At 35.9% G+C, this 19,171-nt stretch overlaps 1 protein-coding gene across 11 annotated transcripts in view; it reads left to right on the top strand.

The window, feature by feature from the left end:
- Nucleotides 1-19,171, top strand: part of SNX29 (sorting nexin 29) — a 172,700-nt gene that overhangs the window by 76,724 nt on the left and 76,805 nt on the right. For 7 of the 11 annotated variants that reach the window (XR_010613610.1, XR_010613608.1, XR_010613609.1 and 4 more), the window contains exon 20: nt 10,855-10,994. Coding sequence is in view for 7 of the 11 variants with exons in the window: in XM_065683775.1 (XP_065539847.1) it covers nt 10,855-10,994 (140 nt within the window). In the remaining 4 variants the exon portion in view is untranslated. Of the gene's footprint in view, nt 1-10,854; nt 10,995-13,903; nt 14,823-16,471; nt 16,502-19,171 lie in introns of those variants that run through there. The other 4 variants (XM_065683773.1, XM_065683774.1, XM_065683777.1 and 1 more) reach the window with 3 other exon arrangements.

The following is a 19,171-nucleotide window of genomic DNA, read 5'->3' on the forward strand; positions in this document are numbered from 1 at the left end:
GTTAATTATCTTTAGTGTGAGGTGTCCCTGCCCATGGCAGGGGGGTTGGAACTAGATGATCTTAAGATCCTTTCCAACCCTAACTATTCTATGATTCATTTATTGCTTATCAGCAACTAAGCTAACTTGTAGATTAGATTGTGTAATTATTTTAAAAGTTATATTGTGTAATTATTTTAAAAGTTCATAAATGTGTATCTGGAAAGATAGCTATTTGTATACACACATATACATGTGTACACATACGACAACATCAAAGATGGCATTTAGGAGATACATGAAGTTGGCTTCTGGAATGTATCTTGTGATTGTTCAAGTTCTGTTCACCAGGAGCTTTCTCCCGTTCATGTCTGTGGAAATCCTGCCTTTGCACTAGGAGGACATCCCATTTTTTATTGTGTTATTTCCTGACAGCATAGCTGCTTTTTTATTACTGTCCAGTCTGTTCACCTGTTGCTGAAGAGAGGGGAGAGTTTAGGATGGTCTGCAGATTAACTTAGGGTTGAAAGGTATAGAAGGTAAAGATTTTATTGCAAAGAAACAGTCTTATGCTTATAATGCTTATTGTTTCTTAAAAGTTTATCAAGTAAAGAATTGTTTAGCTCTGTGTGTCTGTGTGTATACGTGAAGTCATTTAAAGCCATTCCAGTTAGAGTTTGAATGTTAGTGGTATTGCTCTGAAGTGTTTCATCTTATACTGTTGATATGTAACCCATTATGTATTTCCTCATGTAAGGGTTACCATTTTTGGCGATTGGGACTTGCGTATTCAGGGACCCTTTTAAAGCTGCTTTTTAGGCAAATGATGGAGGCACTAAACTTTCCCCTTAGCAAGAGGAGGAGGAGCATGAGAGGAATCAGCTGTTTGAAAGAACTCCTCCCCTCCTGCCATCCCCCTTCAGCTCCCTCAGGGGAACCATTTTGGATTAGGGACAGAGATCACTAAAACAGTGCATTTCCATGAAGATTCCAGTTCTGGATCCTTTGCTTCTCCTTTGTCTTCTCATTTTCTACTGTCTCTGTGGTGTGAAGTACTCATATATCTGCAGGTATCTAAGATACAGTTCTGATGTTTAAGATTTCTTGTTATATTTTGTGCAAGTATTTTTCTGTGGGAGAGGGAAGGGATCTAGCTGCTAGTGGGTTGGGCTGAGGAGGGAAATTCGGTTTGATAAGATAGCCATGGCGGGGGGTGGGGAGGGCAGAAAACCCACATCTTTTGCTAATATTTTTCAGAAAGTGTGATGCTACCTAGTGTTTTTGAAGGTTAGTGACATATTCAGTAGAGCTGGTTTTACCTCCTCAAGACAAGACCTGTGTGTTTGCCATAATCACTCGCGTTTACTACACAGTATATGAATTCAGAGTTCAGTGTTTGTTGTCCTGTGCTCACTGCCTTACACTGTGCATTACATAGTTTGTATATACATACAGTAACGCAGTGTGGCTTTTGCTGTTGTAAAGCAGTGTAACAGTGAGGTACTGTTGACTCAGAGGTAAGGCCTGGCAGAAACGAGGACTGAAACTTCTTCCATCTTTCAGATCTGGAGAAGGACCTGTGTTCATAGGTTTTTCGACTTCACTACTATTCCAGTATATACCTGTTGTGAAACTGAGTGTTTAGGGAATGCTAAAAGAATCATGGTCAGATATTAATAAAAGCGATTTTAGTAGAAATCCACATCTTGGGACTACTGTTTATAGGGTGGTAAGATGATTGGCTTTAGTCAGTGTAAATTTTCATCCTGGCATCGTATCTTTGTCAGCGAATGATTGACCATCCCAGAAGAACCCCTGATATGATAAGGGAGTATCTGATCTTCCTGATAACTGTGTGGTCCCTCCTGCTGTTGTTAGTCGATTAGAGTTAATGGTCAGGGTATGCCTTGCCATCCAATTCCTTGCATTATTGCAAAGGTTGGGGCCTAACAGGAATCCTTAGGTAGGTGTATGGGTCAGAGGTGGGGGATGCACCACCACAATATCCTAGACCATCATGCTAATAAAAACACTACCAGTAGTTCTAGACTGACTTGGAAAATCATCTTGATGGTTTAATGGAATTATTTCACAAGTTCCATGCATATATGTCCAGTATACATTTTATTGCCATGATTGCAAATGGGATTCTAGTATCTAATGCACTGGCAGTGTTTGAAATACGTATTTTAAACTTGGAAGTGTAACAATTACTGTTTTACTAGTACATAGGCAATAACAGAAGAAATACGGAATACTAGAAAGATGATTCAGAAATAATCTTAGATAAGAAAGTTATTTCATTTTAGGCTGGTGTATTTGTGTCCTGATTCAGTAAAGTGCTTCAGGATGTCCTAAACTTTAAAGAATGTGTTTGACTTGCATTGAAATCGGAAGTAGAGATATGTGTGCTTTTGTACTTCATGGGCTTTAGTAGCTCGTAGGAGCTATCCTTCATCAGGTTAGTTTGTCAAAGTCATACTGTCATAGGGAGCTGTGACTTAAAAAACAGGAGAAAACAAAACTTCTAGCTAATGCCTTTGGGGCAGTGGGCTAAGTAATATTTCTTAGTACTAAGCTTTGATATCCTATGTCTTCAGTAGAATTTGATGAAATTATGTCTCTCTGATGTTTCAGAATTGGAATACGTTTATTAAAGGAGAAAAGCTTTGAAAATATAAATCCTTAAGTTGTACATTGCAAATTTTAAGTTAAGGATTACTTTCATTAATGCTAACTTAATTTGATTTTTGTATGAGTAATACAGATGCTTAAATGCTTTATTATTCTTGCATTTCAAAGTGAGTAGATTTTAATTTTCAACCCCCTTAGTGGACTTAATTAGTACATTGAGTTATTTTCATATACTGTTTTGCCTTGTGGGTTTTTGCAAAAACTGTAGCTCATACAAATTTGACAGACATGTTTATGCAATAGTAAGCTTAAAAAGGAAGGGGATCCGTTTGCATTGTGTTCAGATCAGGAAAGGACCTCAATATTATCTTTATAGCCATACGTGTTTATTCTGTAATACTGTTTTTATGGCATGCTAAAGCCATAAAAGAAATTGTGTTCATTAAGGTCACTGTGTTACTTTATAGCTGGAAAGTTAAATTCTCGGAGAAGAGTGAGCTTTAAATAAGCCATTGAGATTAAATTAATGCAATCTATATTTCAATAGGTAACTTAATTGAAGTACCATACAGATAGAAATAATTTCACGCTTGGCATAATTATTCAAATTTCTAGTCACAGCACACCTCTTCCACCTGAGCGCTAAGGGGGGACTATAGAGTATTTCCAATCTGGAATCCAGATCCTCTGGGTTTTCTCCTGGAAGAGACTGCAGTTGATGTTTTATGTATACAGCACTTGAGCAACAGCATTCAGTTCTTTGTTTTCATTTATTTGTCATACCACTAAGAGAATGGAAATAAGTCAGTGGGATGTAGATGGCTTTTATATGACAAATACTTTACAGCAAATACTTCTAGTTCTGTGGTATGGAAAGTTTGAGTTACCTGAAATCCAGTATGGAAATGGAAGCTAGCACAGTTCACAGTGCTGTGTTTCATTTCTTGGTGGCTTAATTTAAAGGGTAAGCAGTTTGCCAACTCAGACTTATCCATCTCTTTCAGAATGTGTCACTGAATTGATGTGTTCATTTGATGCTCAAGTGTAACATTTCATGAAAATTGTGAATTGAGTCTTTGGTTGGTTTTGGTTTTTTTTTTTTTCAAGTTACAAATATTTACTGTTAACTCCTGTGGAAGAATGAGGAACACAGATTATGAAGGGTCTACGAAATACATTTTTTTCTTGTCAAATGTTGGGTTTTTTTCTGTCTGTTAGTCTTAAAAGCAATTTATTCTAACAAATTATTCAAGATAGAGCCCACAGAAATAGTTGAGATGCTGCTGCTGTACATGATGACATTATAGGGGGGAAAGTAATGTGATTTACATGCTGCTTGGGCAACTGCTAGATAAAAATACTGCCGTTTTATACCAACTCATGCACCATTTGGGTATTCTGGTAGCCTCCTGGTATGAAATGAAAATATGAAAATAATCCTAAACATTTATGTCTTACTGTGATGTTGATGCTTCATTACCAAGGATTCTTCAAGTGCCTCAGCCAATTCAGAGTGGTACAAGACGTAATTTGACTGAGATTTGATGACATGGGGGAAGAATTGATCAAAATGGGATTGTCTGTTGTTTAGATAGAGCCAAAGAACTGCACTTTTTTGTATCTGTTAACATGCTCATGCTCTGGACTTGCTTAGAGGATGCCATGCAGCAATATTGTATTTTAAGAAAGCACAGACAAGTAGCTAGAATGCAGTGGTATATAAACTACCCTCTTAACTCAAAATAAAAGGTAAGACTTCAAGGTTTGAATATAAAACATATTTGAGAGGTGTAGACGGAGCTTGCAGCTCTTGTAGTGACCTGAGAAGGCTGCAGAGCTGCTGAGCCACCACTGCCCAGAGAGGTTGTGGCTGCCTTATCCCTGGTCTAGTGAAAGATGTCCCTGCTCGTGGCAGGAGGTTGGAACTGGATGAGCTTTAAGGTCCCTCCAACCCAAACCATTCCATGATTCTCTGATTTGCTTTCTGAACAGGTAGGCTGTGCTGAGCAGCTAAGCACAGTACTGCAGGAGATACCTCAAGTCTTAAAAAATGAGAAATGCTGATGAAAATGTTACAGTTGTCCACATAAATTTGGTTTTGACTGAGGGCAATGACATAGCTGACCCTTACTATGTTTGTTTGCTGCTGGATGGTTTTGTAGCAATGTCTTTTTCAGATGACTTTATCTAAAAGCATCTCTTACTTTCTGGTGTCCTTGAAATGAACCCATAGTTGGAGGTGGAAACACATCCACTGTTTTAGTAGAGAAACACAGAGTAGTTATTACAATTATGGAATAAATATCCGTTTAAAGAAAGATTTCTTTTCAAAACTGAGAATTCCTCAATTCCTTATTTCTGTCTCATCCTCTTAAATTCCTGTTTGTTCCACTGAGCATTAGATGTACATAAAAAGATGTACAGATGTACAGTGGGATGGGAAAGGTGGCAGTTTTGCCTATTGTACACCCTTGTTTGTTGTCTAATGCCAGCCTTATTCTGCCTTACAGAAACCTGCAAGTGCAAGTAAGATGGAAATTTTAAGCTCATGTACTTTCAGTAATTTTGAGATTATTTTTGTATAATGTGGTAGTATACGGTATGTCTGGTTTCGGAAACTGTTCCTTCATAAAACTGCTTCCTGATGCCGTAGTTACTGAAGGGCAGGTACACTGAAGTCATGTGACCTTTGCAAAGGTATCAGTAAAAATTACTACTTGCTATCTTTTTTTAATCACAAAGCAGTGAGAATGACATTGAATGAATGCTCCATTAGCTCCCAGTTCTGCTTCTGATTTCCAGCTTTATTTTGAAGTTAACAGTTTTGTGCCCTGTAAACAGACAAAACCTGATACAGTAATTTTGCTAAGACTAGTTGACAAAGATCGTGAAAAATATTAGGCTCCGCTAGAAGAACCTGAGCTTATTTTTGCATTTTGCATATATTTGCAGGTCCATCTTTGAATAGTGCTATTGGGCACTTTATTGGCCATAGCTATTGGGCACTGGGATGCACTGTGTGCTACCAGAGGCTGATACAGCTCTCATTAAATCCTACAGCCATATTTCTTTTTATTTTAATTGAGTTGGACTGAGCCCTGAGCTGTTTTGTTGTTTGGTTTTATTTTTTCCTTTTTTTCCCCAGCACTAACAAGAGGAGGTTAGTGAAAGGATAAATAATGGTTAGAATATCAGCATCAGTGCATTTTATGTTGATTTCAACAGCACCAAACTCAGAATATGAAAGTTTTATTTGCCCCTAAGTCCTGGCAGGTAACCATGGCAATCATACAATTTCTAACAGCTCATGGAAAATACTTAAAACTTCTAAAGTGAGCTGTCCCATTAATAATGAAGAACATCAGTGTTTTGCCATCTGTTATGTGCTGCCAGTGTATATGAAAGACCAGCAGTTGTGTAAAACAATTTCAGCTGCAAGTTGGAATCAGTTTGGCTTGTAATGAAAACCCGCAAAACAGCGTAACATGAAATGTGGTGCATCAGGCTCTGCTTTTTAGTTTATAGCTTAACATAATCTTCAAGTAGCTGCTAAGAGTCTATAAGATTTCCATTATGTATTCTCAAAGATCTGCAATGTCATATATGCATTTTACTGTGGGCAGATTCTCAGGCAAAAAAAAATGTAATAAAATATTTTGGGAGGCATTAATTCAAGATTAAAAAATCTTTTCCTACATGTGTTTTGCTGCTCCTGCAATCTGAAGCACTTTTACCTCTTAACTGGAATTCTGTGGGCCCTTAGTCAAAAGTACATGCTCAGGAACTGTGGTCTAGGAAATAAGTTCATGCAGAAACAGAAGTAGCTTTTATTTACAGAACATATGTCTACAAATTGAAGGTGAATGCTGGTATGTTTAGTCTTAGTAAACAGTTTGTGGTTAGAAGTTTCCTCTGCATAACCTGGGTGGTAAACGTGGCCAAGATGTGCTACAGATGTATATCAGAGTCTGTCCATGCTTTTTCTATTACTGAATCCCACTCTATATAGTACCTTTCTTTTAAGAGGGGAAGAGAGGTTCTTAATCAATTAAGAAGGGCAGTGGATTATGTTTCTAGGCAGTGTATCCCTGCATGTACTAGTTCCTTTTCTGTACATGGAATGCTTTTATGAGTGGTTGATCAGGCAGTGCCGGATGTGTGAGGCTTTTTATTGGTCACATTGGAGCTCCTTTTCAAGGACAGTCAGGTAATTTCAGCATCCTTACAAACAGCAATAGTGGCTGTCCAGAAATAATTCCTCCCACTGAGGACATGTGCAAAGAATTTATCTTTTGAATTGAAAAGAAATCTCCAATCTTGAAAGCAGATCTCCTGCCTTCTTGGAATACGCTTGCTCTCTCTAGTGCCATGGGACCAGGGATTAGGTTTATCATGGTTATAGCAGGAGATGTTTTATAACTAATAGTTAAGTTTCTTCAAGTTTGGGGATCATACCTCTACCACTGGAGCCAGTTAGAAGAACTGAAAGGACCAGTTAGCCTTGCCTTTTGGTTTTAAAGTTAGTATGACTGTAGCCAGTTGTTCAAATGCCTTCATGGAAATATTTGCAGAAACAGCATCTAGGGCTCGACTCAGTAAAATGCCTAAAAACATGTGCTCCCAAATTGGTTATGGAAGGATCTAGTATGTTCTATATAAAAATGGAGAAAAACCTAATATAGAACAGTCTGGGGTTTGTGTAATAATTTCAGATACTTATAATTCATATCCTATAAATAGCTCCAGCTCTTGAAAGTATAGGAACCAAATACGTATAATGCTGGTTTTAGGACCAGTTTTGGTGTGTGCTTCTGGGAAAAACAATGTAAGGGTTTTTTTGCAGAAGTATATGTAGTTGTAATTTTAATAGCATTATTTTGTCTCCAAAGTGCATTCATATCAAGCATACATAAGTCTGCATATTGAATCTTAGGGGAAGACCTTTGCTGGTCCCTGTGTGAATAGAAATGCGAGTACAGATTTGTACTGACAGATAGTCTTATGTGTCCTAAAAGCATATTTAGTTTTTTCACTGATAAAAATCCAAAATATTTCCCTTTACTTTTTGCTTGTAAATAAAAATGCTGTTTAGGAGTTGGAATATAAAACACTAACTAGATTTCAGTTGTAGATAATTTGGTCTAATGGAAAGAGGGTAGTGGTTACGTTTTTGTAATGTGAGACTGAAAAAAAACAACTGGCCAGCCTTTGAAACAGTTGTGGTTTTCTATTACCAATTATTCTAGTCACTGTTTTGTGGCAAAACCTCTTCATTACTGTAACAACTTGTCAGTAACAACTGTGCAGTAAAATAATTCCTCTGAGTAGCCAACCTGCTGCTGCAAAATGTGTGTCTAATGGTAAAGTATAGACCTCCAGCTGAGTCATTTTGCCCTAAGGTTACATTACTTCTGGTAAGGACAGTGGGCCTCTGTACGTGGTACAGAACCTCATGGTAGACTGCTTAGTGTGTAGTTAAGATTAAATTTCTGTCAGGCTAAAAGAGCAGTTTTGACTGTTTTCAGGCTGAGTTTAATTTCTGAGATTTTCTGTATTTTGCTTGGAAAAGTGGCAGAAAAATAGCTATATCATAAGCACCAATTAGATCAGCTATAACCGAAAAAATGCATTCCCTAAGCATGTTGTGTCAGTCTTAATTGGAAAACTCTGTGCTCTTATTATCTGTAGTTAATGGGATTCTTTACAATAACTTAGGGGATAGAAAGTCCCAACACTGTGTTTATAAAAAACACAGCGCTCCTGTGTTTATAAAAAAGTGGTCCTGCCTGTGAAAGGAGGTGTATTTATTTAAATGCATGTGCAGTACAGGAGTTGTACTAAAAGAATGCAGCTTCTGCTGAAGAGTATATTTCAACATAATTGAAACAGTTTCACTGCAAATACTGCTGTTGAGGGTTTGTGACCAAAAACCCCTTAAGAACTGAAAAAGGGCTAATGAATGTGGAAAATGGGTATTTTCCTGAAAAGCGTAAATGAGGGCTTGAAAGCATAATTGGTGCAAAATGATTGAAGTAGAATCAAGGATGTGTAGTGGGGGTAAGGCCAGTTCTTTGGAGTGGCTCAAAGCTGAGGCTATGTCTGCACTGGGAACAGGCTTGTAGAGCAAAGCAGTGCTCCTTCTGCCTCCATGATACATCATCACGTAAGAGGAGGAGAGGATTACTCCAGAACTGAAATGGTCTCGTGCCAGGCATCACAGCTACTCATGTGGTTAAAGCTTTTGGACCCAAAGCTGTTCCACAAACTTCTTTCTTCCTCTCCAAGCCCTCCTGTGTGCCACACTTTATCTTCTGCCTCACACAGCCAGTGGCAGCAAATTAGCATCCCTACTAATGTGATCACGTGATATTTTAAATCCTTTGAGTAAAAGATGGGAAGACAAGTTCCTTGAGCTAGTCAAGAATCCAGTAAGAACAAAAATCTTAGTGAGAAGAGGAAAAATAATGAAATTAGTTAATCAGTATTGCAGTACTCTTATTTATTAGCATTCTATTTTATTCTAGTATTATGTGTCACCACCTATTAAAATTTCTCTCAACAGCTTGTGTAGAGTTCTGTTCCACACATTCGTCCAAACCTTGTCAATGCAGTGGGGCGTAGAGCAAGCTGTTGCTCTGTTCCATTTGAGTAGTAACACTACTCAGTTGTGGAGTATGGGGTAGCAGAGTGAATGAAGTGCCAACAATACAGCTTTGGCTTTTAATAACGCATCAGTTTCCAAGAGGTTTCAGACTTCATTTTTTCATTTCTCAGTAAATCAGCTAACACTAGAATCACTTCCTACACAATTTGTGTATGTTGCTGAAAAACAATATGACTGCTATAAAAGAAATAGCAAACAATATAAAACATAGGGTTTGTTTTTTTTATTTTCACACTGATCTTGATTGTTACATGTATTAATATTAAACTGGAATGTGAAACAGGGCTGAACATCTGTGTCAGTTCATATCTATAAAACAAACAAAATGAACGTAGATTTTGGAATTTTGTGAACTCAGTTAACATCACAAGAACTGCATAAGTTTTTGTAGCCTGTAAGTGTGTCTTCAGCAATTTTAAATGTTACAGTAATTACATATTATTAAGTAATTGCATGCAAATAAAAGACGAGCAGAAAAGACTTCCTTAAATTATAAAAAATGAGTCTGTTTTGAGTATGCAGGATTAGTTGCCTGTATTTGCAAATGTACTTTCATATTGGTTGGAGGCTTTTTGTTTCTTTGTTTTAATTCTATGCATTTAAATAACTACTTTAAGAAATGTCATTCACAATCTTTGCTTGTTTTCTTATGTCTCCTAAAAATAATGCTGTTCCTGGTAACTTTCCTAATGAAAGAGGAGAACAGAACAAAAAATCAATAGAGGTGCTAGGAACTCCACAGCAGTCCTGAATTTGAAGGAGCATCTTTACTTTGAGGATGAATTACTCTGTTTTATCTAAGGAAATAATAATCTTCAGATTTTCATCCTGTTAAATGTGTAGACTTTATATTATAGTTCATTGTAATTATGATCCCTCCCAGTAAAAGGTTGAAGCTAGCTGTAAGTTACAGGATACATGGCATGAGACTTTTAATTTTCAAGTCCCTCAGCAGGATGTGGAGTTCATAGTATTATTTTATTTATTAGGGCCAATATAATGTAAAATATAGAGTGCTGTAGGAATTTAAGATTTTTATGAGAGTTGTAGTATCATGTTTAAAAATCAAGCTACTATATGAAAACTCAACCACAAAATAATAATTTCTTTATATAATAATGAAAACCCTCGAAAAATACTAATCCATTCTGGAGTTTTTGTACCCAACATCTGAGAAGTATGAATTATGATGGAATTGTGGGAATAAGCTGATATTTCCTCCTTCAAAGACTGGTAATTCTGGATCTCCAAAAGAATCACATAAATTGTTATGCCGCTGCCTCTGTGCCACTGTTACGGACTGCCTTGCTAAGGCTGTAGCATTTTGTGGAGAGCTACTATTAAGAAATTAATTCCGTAGAAGAGACATTCTTCCAAGGAGAGAATTTGGCATCCTGTCAGTGGATGTTTTTGCAAAACAATTTTTATTAGGTTGCATGATTCTCCTTCATCTCTAAGAAGGACAGTCAAGGTTTTTTTTACATATTGCCAACATATTTTTATTTGGACTTTTCAGTTGCATTTTTTGAACTGAAAATAACATTATTCATGCCATTCATATTTCTTTCTGTTTTTAGGATGCAAAGTTTGTGGAAGAACGACGCAAGCAGTTACAAAATTACCTAAGGAATGTAATGAACAAAATTATTCAAACTGTGCCAGAATTCACAGCCAATCCCAAAAAAGAGACTCTTATACAGCTGATGCCCTTTTTCATGTAAGTATCTGTCAAGTAGTCGAGAAAATATTAAGATTTTTCACTACGATTTAAAATACAATGCCAGCATCTCCAAAATCTGTAAACTAGTATCATTTTAAATAGAAGGCTCCTGTTCAAATTACAAGTGCTTTTGTTATATTTAAAGTCATATCTAGTAATTGTTGTTGATATGAATGGTGACTTTGAACAAAAGTCACTGTGTAGAGCTTAGAAAAATATCTAAGCTCCTCAAAACCTGCATCCACACGTACTCTTCAAACATGTGATGCTTTTGATTTCTTTTGCCTTTTCCAGGTTTATTTTGGTTTTGTTTCTGTGGGGTTTGTATTTTTGATTTTAAATTTATGTTGGGGCTGAGGGTGGAGCACTAGTAGGGACTTAACAACTGGACTTTTTAAGTTGGTTACTGAAAGCTATCTAGCTGAATTTTGCAATCTGCTGATGCGTGTTCTGATTTCATTAATGTTAATGTTGACTATGTCCAGAAATAGTTTAACAGTGTCATCTGGAAAGAATCTCGAAACAACCCCTTTGATATACAGTCATACGAGGCATATCATCTGTTCAGATCTTTCAATTTGGCTGAGAACACCATTATTTACAGTATTTTTAAATAATATTTAGACTTATTTAAATATTAATGAAAATCTGTCTGAAAGAGGTCTCAATTTCTTTCTTTCACTGATAATTTTCCAGTATAATGATTTTTCAGTACTAGACCTCTACGAATTCTGTAGAGGTTGAACACACACTCATAGTAAACCATCCTATTACATTTGCTGTCCACAAAGCTCTGCACAGGGGTTGTGCATCCATGCCTGTGAATCCATGGATCAGTTTGCAGAGTTAAGACTGATTTAAAATGAATATGTTTCAGTAGGTACGTGCATACTTACTATTTGCATGGGCTCAGGCAGAGTTTCAGCTTTCCAAGTTCAAACTTTATTTCAAGCAAGCTATCTTTATAAAATGTAATAGATAAATGGAAGAATGCCAGGATGTATTTTGTGGCATTCATGTTTGTTCAATCTTTCCTGGATTTGAAAAAGCAAAAATCAATTTGATGAGACATCATGACGAGTAAATAGCAAATTGATGTTTGTAGGTACAGACATCTCAAGAGACTTTACCTTTTTCTCCCTAAGAACTTATTTTGTAGAATTTGACTAAGGGTTGTAAAACAGGCTGTAACGATTGAAATGGTTTCAAGTACTTATAGTTGAGAGGCTCCTGCATGGCTTTTTGTTAAATAATTTAAAGAAGCTGTCCATGTACTTCATTCTGGTATTTAAAGAGGGGGGAGGTGAATGCAAAATACATTTGCAACTCAATATTCAAATATTATTTGTTCTCCTTTCCAATGATATTTTATTTTAAGCTGGTTGAGTATAGCAGTGAAAAGTCGTCAACTGGTCATTTCTTGTCAACTTCATGTCATAACTTGCAGCGTTAACTGCTGTTTAAGGTCCTGTCTTTTCATTGCCTGGACATAATTGATTGTCCTGAGTTGTACACAGACAAGAGATAATGCAGAATAACATCTGTAAGCCAGGGGTAGCTCAGCTTCAGTCTGCTTATGAAAGAAATGTAATTTCAAGCTTTGTGGGGCACAGAATGTTTTAACAAATGATGATGGTTTCAAGTGTACATTGAATTGCTGTAGTAGTAATTGTCATTACCTCAACAATACAAGTGGTCATAGAGGCAGCAACACAACTAATATTAAAATGTGAGAAAAGGAGACAACATTTTCCACCAGAAGCTATTATGTTAGGAAGTAACATTGGATATTCATTAGCAATATTTGTGAATTTATTCATTAGCAAAATTTGTGAAACTTTGGCCTGAATTCATGGAAAACATACTGATAATAGCAGTTCATTGCTGGAACTGTGATGCATTATTTACATGCTTTAACCAGAATTGTGTTGGGTTTGGATTTTAATTTAATTTCAATTATTAGAATTTCACACATTTTTAAAAATGTCATTAATTCAGCAACACTGAACAATTCAACGGTGACCATACTGTGAGATCATAACTATGAGCTAATACAGTACTGATGGAGAAGCAATGATCCTGCTTTTCAGGTGTTTTTTTTTCGTCTTAATACACTGTTGTCACAGTATCTTTCTATTCTACTTTGAGAAATGACATTTCAAGAATAGTTTATTTATAATCTCTTAGTCAGTTTATGTTAAAAGCAGGAAGGGAAGACAAATTTCCTCTTATTCCTCAGCCCTAAACTATTAACTTGCTTTCTGAGAGATCATCTCATGTCTTTTATAAGTGTGTAAATGGAATTTAGTTCTCATGGTTTTTACTTATTAAAATAAAAGTGCCAGGTATGAGGACCTGCACAGGAGATGTAAAATCGCATCACATAATGGATTCTACCAGTGATGCATAAGTCAGAATAAACACCATTGCCCTGTAGGTAAAATGTTGAAAATATACCCAAAAGCCCCTCCAAAACCAAAACATACCTACCAAAAAAAAAAGCCACAAAAAAAACCACCAAAAAAGAAAAAACAACCCCCCCAAAAAACAAACAACCAAACCCAGCCCTGTTTCTTCTAATAAATGTAATGAGCTGAATAAGATACAATTAATTTCACTGAAAGAACAAAGTTTTACTGAGAAGGCAGCGCATTTCAGTAATGTGTTTTCTCAATAGGAGTACAATTTAGTATGTGAAAAGTTGTGGTAGAAAATAAAGCGGTTACCTTGAAATAAATGTGTTCTAGGCGATTTGCTCAAGGAAACATGCTAACACCATTTGTCAGCAATTTGTAAATGCCAGTATGCTGCACTGATTGATGCTAACCTTTTTTTGGGTATAGCTATACCATAGCTTGCAAAAAGACTATAGTTATTTTTAGTGGGTTTATATTTGCATTTGGCAGTTTCATGATTTGCGACACATCACTTGAAGCAATGGACTATAGTGGATTCAAGAATATTCTTTGATCCCTGGATGTTGTGGCAAAAAGATTCTGTTCATATATGCATTGTAAATGATTTCCGTGGAGTTTTTTCTCAAATAATAGATGCGTCAGCATTCTCTCTTAGCTAGTGTAGAGCATTCTCCATGGGAATATTATTGGGATTCTAGAAAACCTTAGCTGTGAGCAAATTAACTATAACTGATGTCCAGCAGACAAAGTGGAGTTTTAATGCATTTTTCTACTGAGATATAGGCTCCTCCTCTGCAGATAGAACAGCAGTATTAGATTAATAGAAAGGTCTTCCAGACAATGATAGGAGGAGCACATTTTAGAAAGTATCATTATTGCTGGGCTGTCATTTGAATTCTCAATGTCCTTTATTTTCTGAGAGTCATGACCCGGCACTTGGTGAGTAAGAAAAAGTGTCTAAAAGAAAATGAATTTCAGTTCCACTTCTTATTGCCAGCTTCTCCAGTATCGCCCTTCCTTAGTGGATTCTGAGCTTCGTCAACAGGAGATCTCAGATGTGCTGGACTCTGTGAAATGTTTCTTACCTTTGTACCACACCTGCAATTCTTCTAGTATGTTAGATTTACTAGTATTTTGGTTTAATAATATAATATAACCCATTGTAAATACATATAATAATTTGGATATATTTTGTGCTTTTAGTGCATATGTATGTATAGTTACTGGTTACATCTTTATTAATGAAAGAGTTAGCATTGAAATATTAGTCGTAGGACTGTGTTGTAGAGGGTAGTGATACCTCAGTCTGGGAGAAAAAGTTGCAGTCTTAACATGCATTGAAAGTCTGTGGGGCATCAGCTCTGTCTGTTAGCAAGCAATGAAATATAAAATAAAAAAAATAATTACATGGTCTTAAAGAGTTTCTTCTTGCCGCAAAATAAAATGACCACATTTCAGTGTGAAAATGAAAAATGCCATAAAGGTTATGCCTGATCAGACATCCGATAGAAAATACAGGGTCAGTTTTAATTAATCACTTTTAAGCTGTGTATTATATCCTAGAATATGCTTATGGTGGACAGAAAATAAGATTAGTGTCTCTAGGACTGAATCTGTAGGTTATTAAATGCTGGGAGGATATTGCCTACAATATTTGTTGTGAGGTTTTTCCTTTGGGGATTTCTTCCTTCCAAGTGCAGTCATTTCATACAATCAGACACAGATCTGATGAGGCAAAACATTTTACTTGATCTGTATGAAAAAAAGCCTACCACTGTTCTAAAGAAATTATTTTTGTTTTGAAACTTGGATATGTTAACAATTTGTAGTGCAATATTGTGAAGTAGTTTGCTAGCATTTCTCTTCATTATTGTATCAAATGCTAGTAGTTAATCATGGAAATTTGATTTGTTTTGATTCCTTATGCTGTGAACTGTCATTAATGTATTCTTTCTGTTGTAAATCTCTACCATCTGGAATCTTGATTTGTATTTTTTTCAGTTTAAATGCTGCGTTAGTTCAGTCACAGGTTTAGTCAAATAATTTCCTTTATAGTCCACTTTCATGTCTTAATGTAAGTAACAGATTCTGGCTCTGCCTGTTTATCTGTTTGCGTGCTGAATGAAATCCTCTTTAATAATAAAATTGACATCACAAGTTTAAATTTACCAGTCCCCGCAGAGCAAAATCTAAATCAAGAATTGGCTCTGGTGAGTGAGTTTGCTGCATCTGCTGCCCGTGAAGGCCTGTCTGTTAATACGTATCAGTTAAAATAACATCTCTTTGCGCTCAGGATTGGCATATTATGGATAAATAAAACTTATTACGTATACTTGTGTGTTAATCACATTTTTATCAAGCTATCTGAAAAAAATACACATTGGCTCTTTGTCAGTACATAAATAGCAACGGGAGGGGTCTTTGTCAACTAACATCACAATTCTTTGGACCGTATAATAGTGTCTTTCAGCACATATCATCATAATAGGCCATATAATTTCAAGTGTGTAAAAAGCTAAAAGCAGTAAAAAGTTGGGAAAAGAAACGCTAAACTGTTGTGATGTTCCATTTTTCTCTTTGTGGTTTCTGTATCATATCTCCTTATTTTTTAGAAAATAAAATCTTTCTTCCCATCATCCTCATTACAGGCACAAACTGAAATACAGGAAAAAATGAGAAAGAACATCTTGTACATTAAGGGTGATAGAACACTCTTAACAGGTTGTCCAGAGGTGTTGATCCTCCATCCATGGTGTGGGCTGTGGGCAGCCTTCTACAGGGGGATTGGCTAAGCCATTTCCAGAGGTGCCTTCCAACCTCAAAGCGTTTATAAATCCATTATTCCTCAAAATCTCAACCTGCAGTTTTAACTTGTGTTTCACATAAACCCTGGGCAAAGAAGTGTTAGCTAAATACAAGAACTCTGCCACTTTATGGACTCTTGCTTTGGCAATGCAAATGTTTGCAGTAAAATATATGCAAGAATAGTGTAAACAGAATTTTGTGAATATTTTCACAGATCACTGTGCTGAGTATTTTTTTTATCTTGTTTTCTAGGCCACAGCTACATGTTACAGCAGTTTCTAGGTAACTATTATATGTTCTGCTGAGCTGCAGAGCTGGACATTCATTCTCTTGTGGTAGCTGCTCAAATGTATGCTTTAAAGAAAGCAGAAAACCTGCTCGGTAAATCATCAGAAAAGAGGCTAGAGCAGGTTCTGGGAAACTGATGTCTGCGGGATGTGTTTGAACACCAGAGGAGTCGTCAGTTCTCCATAATGATGATTGGATCTAATGCTCAAAAAATAGGTTGTCTTGATTTCACTGGATGGCATTACTGGTAGCATATTTGATAGCAAATGCTGTGTTCTTAGGTGTTTTGTGTCTGTTGTCTTTGAGTCACCAATTCAAATTGTAGTAAAAAATTCACTGTTTTCTACCTCTCTTTCTCATTTTGCAAATGATTCTTCCCTCCTGGAAGGTACCATTATGAGAAGCATGGTAGAGGGATACAGGTACCAACCAATAAGCAAATTTCAGTACCAACACATCAGCCACTCAAAGCTAAAAGTTGTTGCCGTACAAATATTTCTCTCAAGATTAATTTAGCACTAAACAGCACGTAAAGCCAAGTATCTGCTTTTGCTTTTCTAGATCGCAAAGTTAAAATAATGTGGAAGAACAGATGTTAATTCTTAGAGGGTTGAAGAATTTTGGTTTGATTTGGATTTGAGGGTTTTCTTATCATCTCCATTTCGGTTGCAGTTGTCAATGTGTCACTAAGAATATATATATAAAGGTATGAGAGGTAAAAAGAATGTTCACTTCTGTACAGTACCATTGCTAGTATTAAAATTTTACTTTCAAGCATATATGAAATCTTACAAGGAAATGATGGTGAGGTTCATATGGATATTGTATTTCTGAGTTAATTTTAAAGAAATTGAAAACTGACCCTTCTGAAGTTACTTGCAAAATATTTTAGAGGAATACAAACATTTGCTTAGACTTTAACTATAAACTATTGGTTGTATTTCATTCAATAGGTTCATCTCAACAGAGGATAGTTTAACAGCAGATACAGGCACTGGTTTAGTATAAAGAATGAGCTAAAACTTCTTAACAGAAACATTTGTGGAATACTATTATAAATAACATCTTTAAATATACAGACATCAATATATTAATGTATAGAGGAGAAAAACTTTTTGAAACAGTGCTTTTACTGTATTCTTGGCCAGTGGCAGTATTAAGATGAGGTTTGCGTGAACTAATAAAAATTTTGAAGGAATTGCAGGTTTATAGATTTCTGTTTGCAGGATTTTAAATCTCAGTCTCAAGGTGAAAAATCTTATTCTGCTCATATCATGTTCTAATATTCTCTGCTTCATTTTATGTTTTATAAGATATCAGTTTTATAGTTACAGAGAGGTTTCTTAAATACTCTATTTCTTTTCTCACTTTAGGACTTGGTTAGTGGGCTGATAGTACCGAGTTTATAGCAGCAGAGAGCTCTTAGTTCGCCAGTCTTTCTGGATGAATATCTAAAAGATGATTCTATGAAAAAAAGCAGCATGATTCTGAAGCATATTTCTTTAGTGTAAAACAAATTATAGTTAATACAGCAGTTACACATTGGATTGCTCTTATTTGAATTCTGTACTCCATAACATAGGTAAGCAAAAGCTTACACACATTAATCAACAGCAATTAAAATTGGTTTTGTTTTATAATTTTATTCTGCAGAAAAAGTTAGAGTATTTTCAGGTATTGAGATGACTATTTATACATGAGTGCTGAATGTTCATTGAGATGATGCCTTTGACATCCAGGTAGTTAGGGTATGGTTATATAGTTAGTTAAGCATTGATTCAGTTCTGTTTGTAGGATAAGTGGTGTTTAGTTACATATGTGTTTGGAGTGATACTAGTAACATGATTTTTGTACTGAATTTTTGCTTTGCCTCTAAACACACTAGGCTACAGTTGCAGCCTGGAAGTTCTTGGGGCAATTGGAAACAAGAATTTATTTCCGATTCCAGTGAGATAGCAAAATTGTACTGTCCATTGACTGTGCAGTGTATGTGGTGCCAGTATTCTGCTGGTGGTGCATTATCAGATAAGTCATAAGATCAAAAGGAAACAAAAAATCCCTGAAGTAATGCAAAACAATACCAGTGTGAAGTGAGGAAGTTTTAAATGCAATTCTGAATAGGTTAATTTCTCAAAAAAAGAAAAAGAGTTGGTGATGGCATGATGCTTCTTTAAGCTATTAGTGTACCTATCTGTGCTTTCCAATAGAAGTGATAGTATTCAGCTAATGCATCCTCAAACATTGTGGCTAGTGGCCAGGTTTTTACCTGCTTGCATATTTTGAAGTGGCAGCTTGTGTTGTCAGCTTGGCACTGAATGAGTTCAGTATCTCTTTAACAAATCTCAGTTATGTTCTGTAACAGCAAGTAAGTACTCTGATAAAGAGGAATATAATTTACATGAACAAACTGGGAATAGAATTTGCTTAAATATGGGACTTTTAATTAGTAAAGCACCTCCTGATGCTTGAAACATGCTAATGAAACTAATTTATTGCGATGTTAATTTGTTGTTCTACTTACAAAACTATGTAGAGACATTATACAATATTTATCTTTCAGTAGAACTGTGTTGCCAAGCACTGATTACTGTTGCAGTAAAAATATCTTTGATATCTAAAATTTGATTAGAATGTTCAGATAATGCAGGAAATTTCATTGCAAAA

This window comes from Lathamus discolor, chromosome 6 (assembly GCF_037157495.1).
Source record: "Lathamus discolor isolate bLatDis1 chromosome 6, bLatDis1.hap1, whole genome shotgun sequence".
NCBI lineage: Eukaryota > Metazoa > Chordata > Aves > Psittaciformes > Psittacidae > Lathamus > Lathamus discolor.